Genomic DNA, 16,013 nt, shown 5'->3' on the forward strand with positions numbered 1-16,013 from the left:
GCACTAATTTGATACACAGTTTACAGATTATAAACTATGTTCCCAATAATCTGGTTCTACACGGACATAAAAACTGTGCAACCTGTCTTGAGCTGAGGTGACGGGCTGGCAGGAGCAGAAAGGAGGGTTGGTGAAGTAGATCTGTCAGGGTGGGATGTAATGGGCATTACTGTTTGGCATAATGTGTATTTGGCATTACTGTGTGCACAATGTGCTATTAGGGGCATTACTGTGTGGCATAATGTGTAAGGGGCATTACTGTGTGGCATAATGTGTTGTATGTGGCATTACAGTGTGGCATAATGTGAAATAGGGGCATTACAGCATGGCATAAATTTGTTATAAGCGCTTTACTGTATGTCATTATGTGTTATATGTGGCATTATTGTGTGGGATGTGTAAAGGGCATTGCTGTGTGGCATAATGTGTTGTAAGAGGCACTCCGGTGTGGCATAATGTGTTGTAAGGGGCATTCCGGTGTGGCACACTGTTATAAGTGGCATTACATAGTGTGTCATAATGTGTAAGGCACGTTGCTGTATCATGTAACCACACACCTTAAACGTAGTGTTTCGGTGTGTTTGATCTTTGGGTGGGGGGGGGCACCTGAAACTTTTTTGGCATGGGGGAGCAAAATTTATAGTTGCGCCACTGAGCAGGGTGATAGTATGAGAGCAGGGAGAGGGTGTGAGAGCAGGGTGATAGTATGAGAGCAGGGAGAGGGTGTGAAAGCAGGGTGATAGTATGAGAGCAGGGAGAGGGTGTGAAAGCAGGGTGATAGTATGAGAGCAGGGAGAGTGTGAGAGAGCAGGGTGATAGTATGAGAGCAGGGAGAGGGTGTGAGAGCAGAGTGATAGTATGAGAGCAGGGAGAGTGTGAGAGAGCAGGGTGATAGTATGAGAGCAGGGAGAGGGTGTGAAAGCAGGGTGATAGTATGAGAGCAGGGAGAGTGTGAGAGAGCAGGGTGATAGTATGAGAGCAGGGAGAGGGTGTGAAAGCAGGGTGATAGTATGAGAGCAGGGAGAGTGTGAGAGAGCAGGGTGATAGTATGAGAGCAGGGAGAGGGTGTGAGAGCAGGGTGATAGTATGAGAGCAGGGAGAGTGTGAGAGAGCAGGGTGATAGTATGAGAGCAGGGAGAGGGTGTGAGAGCAGGGTTATAGTAAGAGAGCAGGGAGAGGGTGTGAGAGTAGGCTGATAGTATGAGAACAGGGAGAGGGTGTGAGAGCAGGAGTCGCTGTACCTGGTCTGTCTCCACCACAGGTCTGACCTGCTGCGTAACCTGCAAGTCTTGTTGCACGCAGTGAGTACACAAGCTGCGCATATGCTATCTCAGTGGTTAATTTATGCATGCCCATACAACGACGTTCAAACGGACAGACACGCCTGCGTTTCACTGACCACTCCCCCATCACCATCCCCAAATGCTCACAGCCTGTCACTCACTCTGCGATGGCTTTCATTCTGCTGGTACGCACCATTGGTCGATTTTGCGTACGCTGTTGCAATTGCGATCCATGCTGAATCAGGCCCTGAGACCACAAGTAAATCAGGTTACAAACATGTTAAACCACAATCAATGGTTTGGCATGAATGAAGACTTCATTTATTCTGGAATTGCAGGAGTGGCTGTGTGATCTGAAAAGTTCCAGGTCTCTTCATATATGTTATGGTGGTTGTGGCCACAGGATAATGGAGTGATGGCAGCATAGTGAAGATTACTTCAGACAACTTCCTAATAATCTCCGCCCAATCCCTCTTTACACCTGATCATAGCACTGCCAGTGCCTACTGTAGTGTGCTCACCATATCCGTTCTCGGAGGTGGGTGCAGGCTTGCTCTCCGCATTTTTAGCTCCTGGCGCATTCGCACAGACTCCTATAAACAGTAAATTAATGCCTGTCACTTTAGAAACGATTAATGGATTAACGAAGTAAATGTAAAAAACCCAAAAAAACTATTTTAATTACAGTAAATGCTTGTGCAAAGTTGAATTCTTAGACAAATTTATGTTATAATGGTGGAGGTGACTGCAGCGCTGTTTCTCCATCTGATGGGAGAAACTGATTGTGATGAGATCTATAAATAAGCAACAATCGATGGGAAATGCACATTTCTGGGAGTGCTACTAATTTAGTTTATTCCTGCAGAACAGTTTCAATCTTGAAATATTAGTTGACTTTGATAGAGCCTCTGAGGTGGCAGTGTTTATGCCACCTCAGAACCATCTTCTAGACCAGGGGTGGGGAACCTTTTTTCTGCCGAGGGCCATTTTGATTTTTGATATATATAACATTATTTGCGGGCCTGGTGCTGGCCACTCCCCCTCCATGTGATGTCACACAGGGGCGGGGCCACAATCGTCGGTGATTACAGCAATGCCTGGAGCATCCTGAGGATGCTCCTGGGAGCTGTAATGGCAGTGGTGTGACCATCTGAAGCTTCCTAAGGACGCTCCAGGCGGCACTGCTGCATAGATTCTGGCTGCAGGATGCCATTCTAGGCACCCTGCTAGCCAAATGAGGCTAGCAGAAAACAGCTCTGTGGGCCAGACCAAATGTTTCCGGGGGCCTTATATCTCCCACGGGACTGAGGTTCCCCATCCCTGTTCAAGACTGTCAAAACTCAATTCATATTGGTAAGGGTTTTATATGTGTACAAATAACAATGTAAAAACAAAAAAAAAGTTCAAATGATACACATTAAATAGAGATAGACATAATGTCCTATTACGGCCATGACTTGTTCAGGACAGATATGAGGCTCCAACAAGCAGTATGGTAGTAAAATTAAAATTTGAAAGTATTTGGACATGGATGCAGCAGCGTTCATGAGGATTTATTTTTTATCAGCTGAACAATACATTTTTAAAGTGTATGCAAGCAATGCCACAAAAAAAGCTGGAACCTACAGTGGCAAATGTAGGATTTCTAAAGGGGGTTTCCAGTCCATGAGGAGGGCATAATTAGCACAAGTAGCGAGTGATAAACGACCAGCCACTCAGCTCCCAACTGTCATGTTACAGGCTGTGTTTGAAAAATTACAGTTGGGAGCTGATTGGCTGGTCATTTATCACTCTGCACTTTATCACTTCCCAGAGCTTCATACATCTGCCCCTATATGTACTAAGAAAAAGAAAAAATCTAAATTCTAATGAACTGTGGCAAAGTGGTTTCATAGAATAGGAAGTAAGGGGGAGATTTATCAAATCTTGGAGAGAGATAAAGTACCAACCAATCAGCTTCTAAACTAAAGCCTTTTAAATGACAGAAGCTAATTGGTTGGTAATTTATCTCTCTCCACTTTATATGTCTCCAAGATGTGATAAATATCCCCCTAAGCAGCACCATAACAGGGCTTTATTGCGCCCTGTGCTGGCCACGCCCTTGAGTGCATGATGTCATGCCGAGGGGGCGGTGCTGTCAGCGCCAGAAAATACAGCACTACTCAAACTATCTGGGTGGCTGTACACGCTTTGGGCGGCACTGCAGCAGCGATTCTGACTGCAGGGTGCCGTTCTAGATGCAGGGGCTATGGGGCAGCAACGTTGCCGCCCACAGGGCTCTGCGTGTTGGAACCGTTTGCACACCCCTAGTTACGGCCCTGCCCCTAAGGATCAATTTTTCAAAACCATGGTAGGGGAGCAAAGTGCTTTTGTGTAAAATGTATGCACTACATGTATTTTTGTTTCAAGTTCATATATGACCATAATGTTTTACTGTATTTGGCAAATCCATGGCACAATGATCTCTCACCTCAGGGTACAGGCAAGGGGTTGATTGTCGTCTTGCTCGTCTCCACTGCATTATTGTGTTCTTCCCAGAAAGACCCTCTATTAGTCCAGCCTCCAAGGCCTGAAAAGCCTCAAGTACTTCTGCTGTTCTGAGATCCAAGACAGTGGTAGAAAGAAAAAACGTAACCAATAATGACAGAGATATTACCATGACAGAAATAACATAATAGCACCAAAACACAAGAGAGTTTAGTTTAAGAAGGGAAGCATTGCAAACACTGTCCACACTTGTTACCCAATGCGTTCTAATAAAGGACTAAGGGGCCTATTCATTAAACATAAAAATTCTCTGGAGATAATTAGCTTTAGAATTCTCATGGAGTTCTAGCTAATTATAGGTGGAATTCATCACTCCACCTCTCCATAAGTATCTATTCCGAAAAGCTGTCATTTTTGCGATGACAGCTTTTCGGGAAATAGATACTTTTCCCTGCCTACACTGCCTTATCGCGTCTGGAAACAGTGCTGCGCATGCGCTGTTACATCTGTAAAACCAGCGCATGCGCAGCACTGCCTACAGATGCGTTAAGTTTTGTACCCCCCCCGACTTACCTGTCCGCGCAGCAGCCTCCGGCTCCGTCCTGCTGGTCTGTCATGTGGGTTCCCAGCAGACCACATGACAGATTAGAAAAAAAATAAAAAAATTATTTTTCTAAACTTTCACATGTCCGACCAGCCTCCGGAGCCTGAGGACGGAGCAGAGCGCCGGAGGGACTCGTCGGGGGACCTGCACACGCCGATACAGGTAAGTTTCACCTGCTATTCGCCACCTCACGGCGAATAGTAACTGCATCAAATTCCGAAAATTGATAATTTTCAGAATTTGATGAATACCATAATTTCTACATCCCCATACTAATGTATGGGGAGTGTGGAAATTAACGCAGGGGAACTTAGCAAGGAGGTATCTGTGATATCTCCTGTGCTAAGTGGCTACATGAATACCAAAATAACGTTATTTAAGGAAAATGTCCTTAAAAACTTTATTTTAGTGTTGATGAATAGGCCCCTAAAAGTGGTTCTAGGTCATTCATTAGACCTTCCTATTGGAACCTGGATTGGAGCTTCTCAGCCCCTTGGCTTGGAATACAATAGATCTGTTGTTTCAAGGAAAAGGGATAGTTCATTCAAAATATATAAATATATATATATATATATATATATACACACACACACACAGTATATATATTTACTTATTTATACATCATTGTGAGTGTTTAAACATGGTGAGTGCTGGGTTTTCTGATTATATTTATTTTAGCATGTGGTCACAGGCCACTTGCACCCCAGTCCTGGGAATGGCGAGTGCAGGTCTGCACCCCAAATCTAGGAGTGGCGAGTGCAGTGGATTTCTGACTTTGTTTATGCGGTTAATTTTGATTCATCTTTTGTGATCATAGCTTTCCCATGCACCCTATGTGCAAACTCGTTTATATTAAGTTAACCTGTGTCAGCTGTCTTTTTGGTAGTGTGATAGAAGCTATGTCAGGTGACTGCCTTACCTTTAAAAGCCATTAGCTGGCAGGTGAGCTTTAAACCAGGTAAAACATTTTCAGTCTAAACTATGCGATAGCAGCTACCAGGTTTCCATCAGTGTGACGGATAGTGTAGGACCTGCAAAAAGTGGGGTCCCGTGATGTGGGCTGCAGGCTTAAATGCATTGATCAATCCATGAACCAAATCCCCATTATTTATTTACTTATTTATACATCATTGTTAGTGTTTAAACATGGTGAGTGCTGGGTTTTCTGATTATATATATATATTTATTTATTTTTTAAACAAATTAACCTGCTGACCTCAGTCCCACCTGTTACATAGACCTAATATAAGCAAACATAGGGCCTGATTCAGAGCCGGACGCTATTTGCGCTCGCTCGTTCAGAAAAAGGGGCCGGCTATTTAAATTGAGCGCTCGCTCTTTGGAGTCTGTTGACGCCTCTATGTCTGAGCGAGCAAATGAAACATGCGCTCGCTATTTTGTAAAGATGCCCCCTGGCCGCTCGCATCATACGTCATTTCCGCTATTTATTAGATTAATCGAGTACATCGAAAGGCGTCTGAACTGCTCGCAGTGCTTGTGGTTGGATTTTCCTACCGCAATCATGCGAACAGTTCAGGCTAAGAAACAACCAAGTGACATGGTCGATGACGCTGCTTTGTTAATTATGCAAACCCTTAAAATGCCCGTTTGGCACGCCTGCGTTCGGATCTCCACTCCCCGTTTTCAAGCACCTTCCCCTGTTACCACCCACAAACGCCTCATCCTGTCACTGAAATTAGCAGGCACTCGCAATTTTGCGAACACACATTTTCCGAACGCACTGACTGGTTGGCGCATGCGCATTACGACCCATACGCATGCGCAGATGTGCGAACATCGCTCGGAGCGAACGAGCGTCCACTTACGAGCGGCTCTGAATCAGGCCCATAGTTTGAACCCTATACCAAACAATATTCCAATATAATCTGCTACCGTCCTTTAATGTCTTAATGCATCATTGGTCCTACCTCCGTTCCTCTCCAAATATTCTCTCCACTTCTGCTTTCCCAGGACTGCGTGTTTGGGATTTCTTGTTGACATTTCGGTTAAGGTCTGGTCTCATGAGCTTGGCTCGTGGTATATCTGCAAGCATGGTATAATGCATTCGACTTGATGCTCCTCGTGGACTACATTCAGAGTCAAGGGAGCTAGTGGACGACATTAGTCGACGACTGACCCCGAGGCTTGGAGGATCTTGCCTTACACGAGATGGAATGTGATTAGAGAAAACTGACTGGGAAGCATCTTGATCTGTCCCATAGCGAGAGATATTACCATGTCCTCTCAGAGCACAGTTTTTATTGAATGGTTCTGCATTGGCTGTGAATTCAACATGTAAAGAGAGTGATGATAGGTGCCATAGAGCCTTTACTAAGACACAAAATAATAGAATTGCCAACAACTAACAGAGTGTAAAATTAACATTTAAGCTAATTAGCAAGCTAAACATAATAAAGATCTGTAGAATTGAAATGTGAAATATAGTATATCAGGCATGTAGTCTATGAACCATAAAGGCAAGGGGAGAAAGGTGTCTGAAAAAGCTCTCTGATTCTTCAGCAAGTTAGACTTTTGTCAGAGATTGTAAATACCAAGTAATTCTCTATACCTATACTTGTCTCTGTAAGCAAAAATACATTAATTTACATGATTGTATCTACATTTTTAATCAAATCAGAGATGCTGAAATACCTGTTTTTGGTACTGAAGATCTTCTGAAGAAGTTCTTAGACTGGCCAGCATCAGCCACACATTTTTGGTGTGATCTGGCAGGGGAGGTGCTCCGCTGAAAAGTTTGAGGTGATACACTCCTGTGCTGATCTCTAAAAGGTGAAGAACTTCTTGACTGTGACCTAACAGGAGATGCACTTCTTGTCGGAGTTCTCACAGGGGAGTTAGTCCTAGGTTGAGTTCTCACTGGGGAGCTGCTCCTTTGCTGTGGTCTCAGAGTTGAGGTAGTTCTCAACTGGGTTCTTGCAGGAGAGGTACTCATTTGCTGTGGTCTTATCGGAGAAGCACTTCTTTGCTGTCTTTTCATAGTTGAATTCTTTTGGTAGGAGTCCATGGAAGAGTAGTTTTTCTGTGGAGTTCTCATTACAGAAGAATCATTCTGCTGGAATCTTAGAGGGGACGAATTACTTTGTTGGGATCTTACAGGGGAAGAACTTCTCTCCTGGGTTCTCATAGGGTAGAAACTTCTTTGCTGAGATGTTACAGGAGAAGGACTTCTGTGCAACAAATTTACAGGAGAGGAACTTCTATGCAGAGATCTCAAAGGAGAGTTACTCCTTTGCTGGGACTTCCCATGGAAAGACATCTTCTGTTGGTTCATAGAAGTGTTCATAGGTGTTGAGCTTCTCTGTGTAGGAGCATTACTTCTATGTGGAGATTTTGATGGAAAGTTCCCATGATTTCCTGCCAACTGCATTTCACCTTGTTCTTCAAAAACCTCAGACACTTCCTTGTAGATACTTCTCAGTCCCCATCCCTGAGAGGTATAAAAAAAACAATGGTCATATGATCTATAACAGAGTGATCAGTGGTGGAACTAGCGGCGGTGCAGCCGGTGGCTTGCGCCAGGGCCCGCTGTGCTGCAGGGGCCCATAGCTGCTGCACCCGCTGTCAGTGTCCCACGGGCCCCACAGTATTTAAGTGTGGTGCAGACTGCAGTGAGAGTGGTCCGCACCACACAGTAACAAACACCGCCGCCATTGGCGCCTGTGTGTTTGTTATATCAGCCAATGAGAGTCAAACAGACTCTAATTGGCTGCTGAGTCCACGGAGGGAACCGGCTGGAGCTCACTCATGAGCTCCACCTTCCGGCTCCCCCCACAGTGGGTGATGGGAGAGACGTAAGGAGTCTGTGCCATAGTGCAGAGCGGGTCAGGAGGAGCGGACAGCGGCAGTCGCGGCAGGAGCAGGGATTCAGGAAAGTTGTGTTTTTTATTTTTGTGCCTGTGTGTAAGGGGCACTGACACTGGCACTGCCACTACTAGGGGCACTGTATGGAGGGGCCGCTACTGGGGGCACTGTATAGAGGGGGAGGCCGCTACTGAGGCACTTTATAGGGGGGACTGAGGGCAATACATAGGGGGGACTACTACTGGAGGCAATACATAGGGGGGACTGCTACTGGGGGCACTGCATTGGGGGGACTACTACTGGGGGCAACGCATAGGGGACTACAACTGGGGTCACTGCGTAGGGGGGACCCCTTCTGGGGGCATTGCATAAGTGGCACTACTGGGGGCACTGCATAGGGGGACCACTACTGGGGGCACTGCATAGGGGGGCCCAAAGCATATTCTTGCACCTGGGCCCACCACTCTCTAGTTCCTCCACTGAGAGTAAGATCTCTATGTTGAGTGGATAAATGAAAGTATATTTGATATATGTTATAAATCTGTCTATTCTTTGTAATTAAGTAGGGAATACGATAGATGGGAAACAATTGTACAAATTGTGTTTTTTTTGCTTAGTGACAATCTAAAATGATAATGGTCCCTTGGCTATGCTATAACTACAGGGCCCCATCCCACATACTTTTGGGGTTTATTTTATGTCTGAACAATGATACATTAATATCCTCACTGGATAATACAATTTCAACATCCAATGAGAATATCCCCTATATTTATTGTAATAAATCTCTCAAATCAAGCTTGCCTTATCTTTTCTCAAGACCATACTTCCACTACTGAGCTTGAATGGAAAAGGCCTAATCTCCTTTAATCACTTCTTGGCCTTTTGGATAAGATCAGGTGTAGATGCCCATGCACACTGTTGGGTTTAGAGGTCAGCAGGCAATAGGTCATCACATATTCCTCTGGCTAATGGGCAGGTTTGTATTTTGTAAAGCATGCCCTAGGTGCCAACTAAGCCAAAAATGCACAAACTGTCACTGGTGAACAGGAACACTAATACATGTAATAAAGCATTTTGCAAATCCAAGAGCCAATACCCTCTGCTCATTCTCCTTGACCTCTCTGCTGCTTTTGACAGTGTGGTCCACCATCTCCTGCAAATCCTTCACTCCCTTGGTCTGCATGATTCTGCCCTCTCCTGACCTTTTTTTTTCTCTGTCTCCCCTCATGATCCCACTTCCACTACCACTAGGTAGGTGTCCCCCAATGTTCAGTTCCTAGACCTCTTCTATTCTACCTTTATAGATCCTCTATTGGCCTCCAATATCATCTCTATGCTGATGACACTCAGATCTACCCTTTCCCCCTCTCTCCTCACACATCTCCAGCTATCTCTTTGCTATTTCCACCAATAATCCCAGTGTTTTCTTAAAATTAACATGCTCTCATCCTAACCCACCGCACCATGCTCCTTGATCACTGTCTCTCCTCACTATGTCATCCCTGTCTATCTCCCACACCCTTGTAGAAGGTAAGCTAGCATGAGAAGTGCCCTCTCCCCTCATGTGTATTTCCTTCCCTCACTTATACCATTATCTCCTTCCCACTGCCAAGAACAGCACCAAACTTTGGGTTTTGCCATCCTGCTGCTCATTTGGATATTATGACTGCTGCTGCAGCAATGTTTATACACCTTGTCTATGTTCTGCAATGTTTTGTACTGTAAGTCACTTTTGTATCATGTTGTTCATACTGTTTCTGTTTTTTTTAGGCAACTTTTTTTTTTCTTGACAATGTCCTTGTTGCTGGGCAATAAATATTTTTATACACATCGGTCATGGAGTAAAGTGACCCACCTATCTTAGGAGACTATGGCCTGAAGACCCTAGATGACCCTAAATGGTTTATGGCTCATGGGGTTGTGGAACAATGGGAAACATTTCCTTTTGGGGAAGGTCTCCCAGACTGAACAGGGCGATTTGGAACCAAGCCCCTCAAGCTTCAAAAACAATCAAACAAAAAACCTTTAACTTGCTGGGTTACGGCTTTAAATGGCCCAATTATAATCCATTAATATCAATGTTCTGTCGACAGTCTCCCATACATATATCAAAGGCACTTCTCATTTGGATATTACAAGTTCCATCTGAGGTGCTTCTAAAATGCATTTCTGCAACACTATGTGAATGGTAAATAGAGGAGAACACAGGTGGAAAGCAGTGTGGAAAATGTATGTTCATGCACCCTACGACCATATTTATCTGTCTGTTGGTAGGGCAAGTTATAAAAATAAGACAGAATAAGACAAAGGGACTTCTTGTGTTACCGTTACATGGAAAATGTATGTTCATGCACCCTAAGACTATATTTATCTGTGTGCCGGTATGGCAAGTTTAAAAACTAAGATAGAATAAGACAAAGGACTTCTCGTGTTACCGTAGAACTGATTCCATCTCTGATGTCTGTGTGAGTCACATGGGTTACAGAAAATGTTTCCTGCCATCTGAAAATAGGACATTACAAGTTAAGTTTGAATTAAAACAACTTTAAAAAAATTATATGAAATCTTTCCATTTAGACTGGAACCGACAATATTTTATAGTTTGGTTGGATTAGCTAAATGCAAGCTGTGAATTCAAATTTGGAACTGAAACTTGAATTTGTGTTAACAACGCAGCAATTATAATACACGCACCATGGTGATCGAATTAAAAAACAATTTTGATATTTTGTTAGATGGTTAGACCTAAAGCTTGAGTGCTTCACATTTGGCTGGTACGACTGGATTTTCAACTGATTCGAAACATTAATGTATTTCTTCTTAGCTCCCATTGTATGGAAACTTCTAAGTATTAGTGAATGTTTCTTTTGCTTCAACTTTTAGGTTTAGTGATCTGGAAAAAGGAAACTTACAGTTAAAGTACAAAACAGCCCTGGCATCGGCCCTAGCGATCACAAAAAGGGGCGTGGTCTTATCGAACGGGGGTGTGGCCTTGGCAGACAGAGCATGGTTTGGTCACACTGGGGCGTGGCCTCATCACACACCCCCGTCTCTGTGTCCCGACCGAGCAGTGCACCTGCTTTCTACAAGTTAATATACCAACCCCTGGTTAAGTTATCTACTGTGTGGACTAATCCCCATCGCATATCGCTAACACTTATTACCATCATAGGTTCTGCCAAAATGTCAGAAATACTTATAATGGGTAATTTAATTAGAACCTTAATGGGTGCTAATTGAACACTGGACCCAATACAATTAGCCCTTGAGACTCAAAAAGAAATCCCTGTTGACTGTGCAGTTATCAGGTGATAACTGGCAGGTAACACACAAGTCTGTGAACTTATCATGGATCCTGTTTGTTAACTGCCGTTAACTGAACATATTAAAGGGCATTGTCACAGGTTAACGGCAGTTAACAAAGCTATTGGGTGAACAAGGGAGCCTAATTGAATAGCCTCGGGCGCTAAAGTCCAGGGCTACCTCCCAAGTTCACCCGTTAAAATGTATCACTTGTAAGTGAATTCCCCCTTAATGCCAAATAATTAAAAAAAGTGACAAAAGAAATGGAGGCAGAATAAAAATATCATGTTGACATGAACATAAAAAACAACAGCACTAGTACTTTCCTTTTAATCTCTTTTACAATTTCCCACAAGGTTACTTGTATGATTAACTCACCTGTCCTCTTTATTGCTTTTCTCTTCCCATGTATATAGCTCACAGTCAGGGGACACAATGCATAAGGGGCTGGAGAGGTCACAACTGTCTGAAGCAGCAAGAACGTCAAAATATAGGGTTTGGATGTCAGAGGGGTCAGCAGAGCCCTGAATGCAAGTGAAAGTCATGTATCTGTCACATGTCTAGTAAGGTTTTAATTTTTGTTAATTGAAAATAATCAATCACCTTTATTATGTACAATAAAAACATCCTAAGCAGCTGGTTAAATACATTTACAGTTATAACTCCTCAATCTGTTTAAACTCTGTTAATGGACCATGCTAGTAATTCAGTCACTTAGGGCCTGGTTCAGAGACGGTTGGTAATACAGCCGCAGTTACAGACGCTCTTGAAATAGTGGTTGCGGGAATATGCAAATGCTAATCTCAGCCTTCATTTTGTGCAGGACGGTGCGATGGAGTGTATGCTTGCAAATCTCCTCTAATCTGACTAAATATGGCCTCCGAAGTACTTGATTTGCGATTGGGAACTCAGCAGCGTTCCTAGACACAGAAACACAGTTTGCAAGAGGCAGGAAAAAGACAAAAAAACCTTTTGGGGGCACTCGTATCGTAGATGAAAAATTAATAGTGGTAAATGATGGGTATGATTATTATAAAACTTAACCTTTATTTAGGAAAGCCTATGATAAAAAGAGTAATAATAATATATATATATATACACACAGTATATATACAGTACCAGTCAAAAGGTTGGACACACCTTCTGTCAAAACCGGATAATTGGCGAAGACAGAATCTGTTTGCAATTGGAATCTGTGCAATGCTGTCTTGTAAAGGGCCAAGACTCCATCTTAGAAATAAAATCTCACAGCACTATTTTGTAAACAAAAGGTACATAGTCAGCCTTCCTCAAACACAGGCAGACTAAACAGGGAGGCTCCGACAGCACAGCTGGAAGCCTCCTTCCTGTATGAGAATTAAATTCACTGTATAAACACATTTTGCAATTTGCAGTTTAAGATTACTTGGTTTAAACGCAATGTCAGTATATAAAGAAATGTTTTCTGTAACTATGGCTTAGTAAATGACAATTGAACTGTGTGTGGAACCGTACTGATCGACTGTTTCCACAGAATTCCGGTGACTGTATGCTCATGAATGTGATCATAGGGTGGTGTCAGTGTTGTATCGTGGAGGTTGAATTGATGGCAGCTTTGAATGGTCGTGGGTGGTTGCCGTGTGGTGTTGTGTGAGTCAGATGGGTATGTTGTCTGCGGTTTGTTGGAGATGGCTTGCCTCCATGTGGGGTGAACAAGGGAAATTGTGATTCTCTAATTGTGGTCTCTAATCTGAGGTGCTGTTAAGTATCAGTTTCTGAGGCTGGTAACTCTAATGAACTTCCTCTGCAGCAGAGGTAACTCTTAGTCTTCTTTTCCTGGGGCGGTCATCATGAGAGCCAGTTTCATCATAGCGTTTGATGGTTTTTGCAACTGCACTTGAAGATACATTCAGAGTTCTTGAAATTTTCCGTATTGACTGACCTTCATATCTTAAAGTAATGATGGACTGTCGGTTCTCTTTACTGAGTTGAGTGGTTGGTGCCATAATATGGATACAACAGTAGTCAAATAGTGGTATCCACTGTGTACTAACCCTACATCTGCACAACACAACTGATGCTCTCAAACACATTAAGAAGGCAAGTAATTCCACAGATTGACTCTTGACAACTGTTAATTCAAAACCATTCCAAGAGACTACCTCATGAAGCTGATTGAGAGAATGCTAAGAGTGTGCAAAGCTGTCATCAAAGCAAAAGGGGGCTAGTTTGAGGAATCTAAAATATAAAACATATTTTGATTTGTTTAACACTTTTTTGTTTACAACATAATTCCATATGTCTTCATTCATAGTTTTGATGTCTTCTGTATTAATCTACTATGTTGAAAATAATTTAAATAAACAAAAACCATTGAATGAGAAGGTGTGTCCAAACTTTTGACTGGTAATAAATATATATAAATATATACACACACACACACACACAAAGATACCCTAATATTTGCGCTAAAATTATTGATGATACTGATATGTAACCAACACTTAAATCTAATGGAGTGGATGGCTGCACCTTTCACCTAATATCTCTGTTATACAGATATGGAGGGAAATGGAAACCAAGAAAGAAGAGAAAGGGCGCTCTAATGTACAAAATATAAAAAATATTAAAATACAAAATGTGTAAATAACACAAACTGAATAATTAAAAAATCAACAATTAATGCAGCAATGAAGCTACTTCAATGATCAGTCCTAGATGTCGACACAATGGATGAATCTCCCTTTCGTTTCACAGAGAGTACATTTATTGAGTCCTTTGTTGGTCTTTAAATGATTTTGTAGAGGTCATAAATCCTGTTTTCAGGGTTTAGCAATGATTCCTTGTAATGTTGCTGAAAAATACCCTTCCACCAAAAATACACCCAAACAGACCAAAAGGCCACTATTATTTGAATAAAACACCTCAATCGATGGAGACCCAACGCGTTTCGTCCCCACATGGGACTTCATCAGGGGAACATCTTATAAAACATAAATGGGTGCATATAAGTGAAGGGTAACAGCACAGAAATCAGCCTAATAATCATCTTAATTGCTTATAGTTTGCATATTGACACATACAGAGACAATGATCATACATACCATCAAATGACTGTATTATCAGTCCTATTAATAGTCAGGAAAATGTGAACACTGATTAAACGATCCTAAGATCTGTTTGCGGAGAATAAACTGGAGTAGACGCACTTTATATAGTGGATGGATTTATACTCCCAGGTAAGAATTGCTCAGAAGCAATAATCCTCTAGAAAAACACATAATATCAGCTGTTAATATTAACACTAGCATCCAAAACCTATAGCATGATAATATGTAAATAACCAAGAGGATAGTCTCTCGGTATATACATAAATAAAATAGTGACTCATTAGCAAACATGCGTAAACTTCCAGATAACTAGTTACTCTGGTCTCTCCATGAATTCACCTAAAGTGCATTCAGCATGGTAATTCTAACATTCATATAAATGTAAATAATCAAACAAATAGTCCTATAACATCCTTTTCTATAATCAATTCTACCTCATTCTATTAATACAATTTATAAATATTATTCAATTTTAGAAACAGATAATGACAAAATCTAATGTGTAAAGATATAAAAGAGCATATATCTGACTAACTTTAACATGCAGCATGATCTTTAGTATAATGCTAACATTGATAGTATAAATAATACATAAACAGCATTGTCTATCTTTTTTAAGTCAAATCCTAAATGGGAAGTCTCAGAGTGAGATAGCATAATAGTATAGGTTCAACTCACGTTCCACTCCTGCAAAATACTGCTGACAAGTGTTTCAGTCTGCTGCAAAAGTGACTTTTAATGCCTCACTGTTCAGCCTTATAAACCCCTTTCTGGGAAGTGATGTCATGATTAGCCCTTATTAGTAAAAAATCTTAAACCAGTGCATAAAATGCACTAATCAGAAAATAATTTTTATCGCTATACTTCGAAATTTATCTATTCTAAATGCCATATGTGAGCAAACTATAAAATATTTCAAAGAAGACCTTATTATAGAGAATAATTGTTAAATTGGTGAACTAGAATCACCTGAAGAAGGTAATCTTGAACAAAATACATCTGTGCACAATGTCAGTACTAATGCCTGACTATTCAGCCTTAAACCCTTATTAGCTAAAAATGTTAAACTAGTGCATGAAATGCACTAATAATAAAATGATTTTTATCGCTATACTTCTAAATTTAACTATTCTAAATGCCATATGTGAACAAACTAAAAAATATTTCAAAGAAGACCTTATTATAGAGGATAATTGTTAAATTGGTGAACTGAAATCACCTGAAGAAGGTAATCCTGAACAATATACAGCTATGCACAATGTCAATATTACTTCCGCGTTCCAACACTTGGAACGCATACCAGAAGTAAACAAACGCCCCAAGTAGCTGAGCGTAAACACAAGCTCATCAATGTGAGCAATAAGCCTGAGGCTAAACAGCCTCCGCCCATAAACCGGCCGATGGCAAACAGATCCGGGTGAT

General features: G+C 41.9%; 1 protein-coding gene across 1 annotated transcript in view; it reads right to left on the minus strand.

Moving 5' to 3' along the window:
* LOC148479008 (uncharacterized) overlaps nt 1–12,047 on the minus strand; it is a 41,217-nt gene extending 29,170 nt beyond the window's left edge. Inside the window, exons 1-5 of the mRNA XM_088455104.1 lie at nt 11,881–12,047; nt 7,027–7,856; nt 6,303–6,654; nt 3,754–3,880; nt 1,805–1,876 (exon numbers count right to left, since the gene is read on the minus strand). Of these exons, the coding sequence (XP_088311230.1) occupies nt 1,805–1,876; nt 3,754–3,880; nt 6,303–6,654; nt 7,027–7,856; nt 11,881–12,047 (1,548 nt within the window). The remainder of the gene's footprint in view (nt 1–1,804; nt 1,877–3,753; nt 3,881–6,302; nt 6,655–7,026; nt 7,857–11,880) is intronic.
* Between the last annotated feature and the right edge of the window lie 3,966 nt (nt 12,048–16,013).

The sequence above is a fragment of the Taudactylus pleione genome, unplaced genomic scaffold (assembly GCF_031769625.1).
Source record: "Taudactylus pleione unplaced genomic scaffold, aTauple2 ptg000642l, whole genome shotgun sequence".
NCBI classification, from domain to species: domain Eukaryota; kingdom Metazoa; phylum Chordata; class Amphibia; order Anura; family Myobatrachidae; genus Taudactylus; species Taudactylus pleione.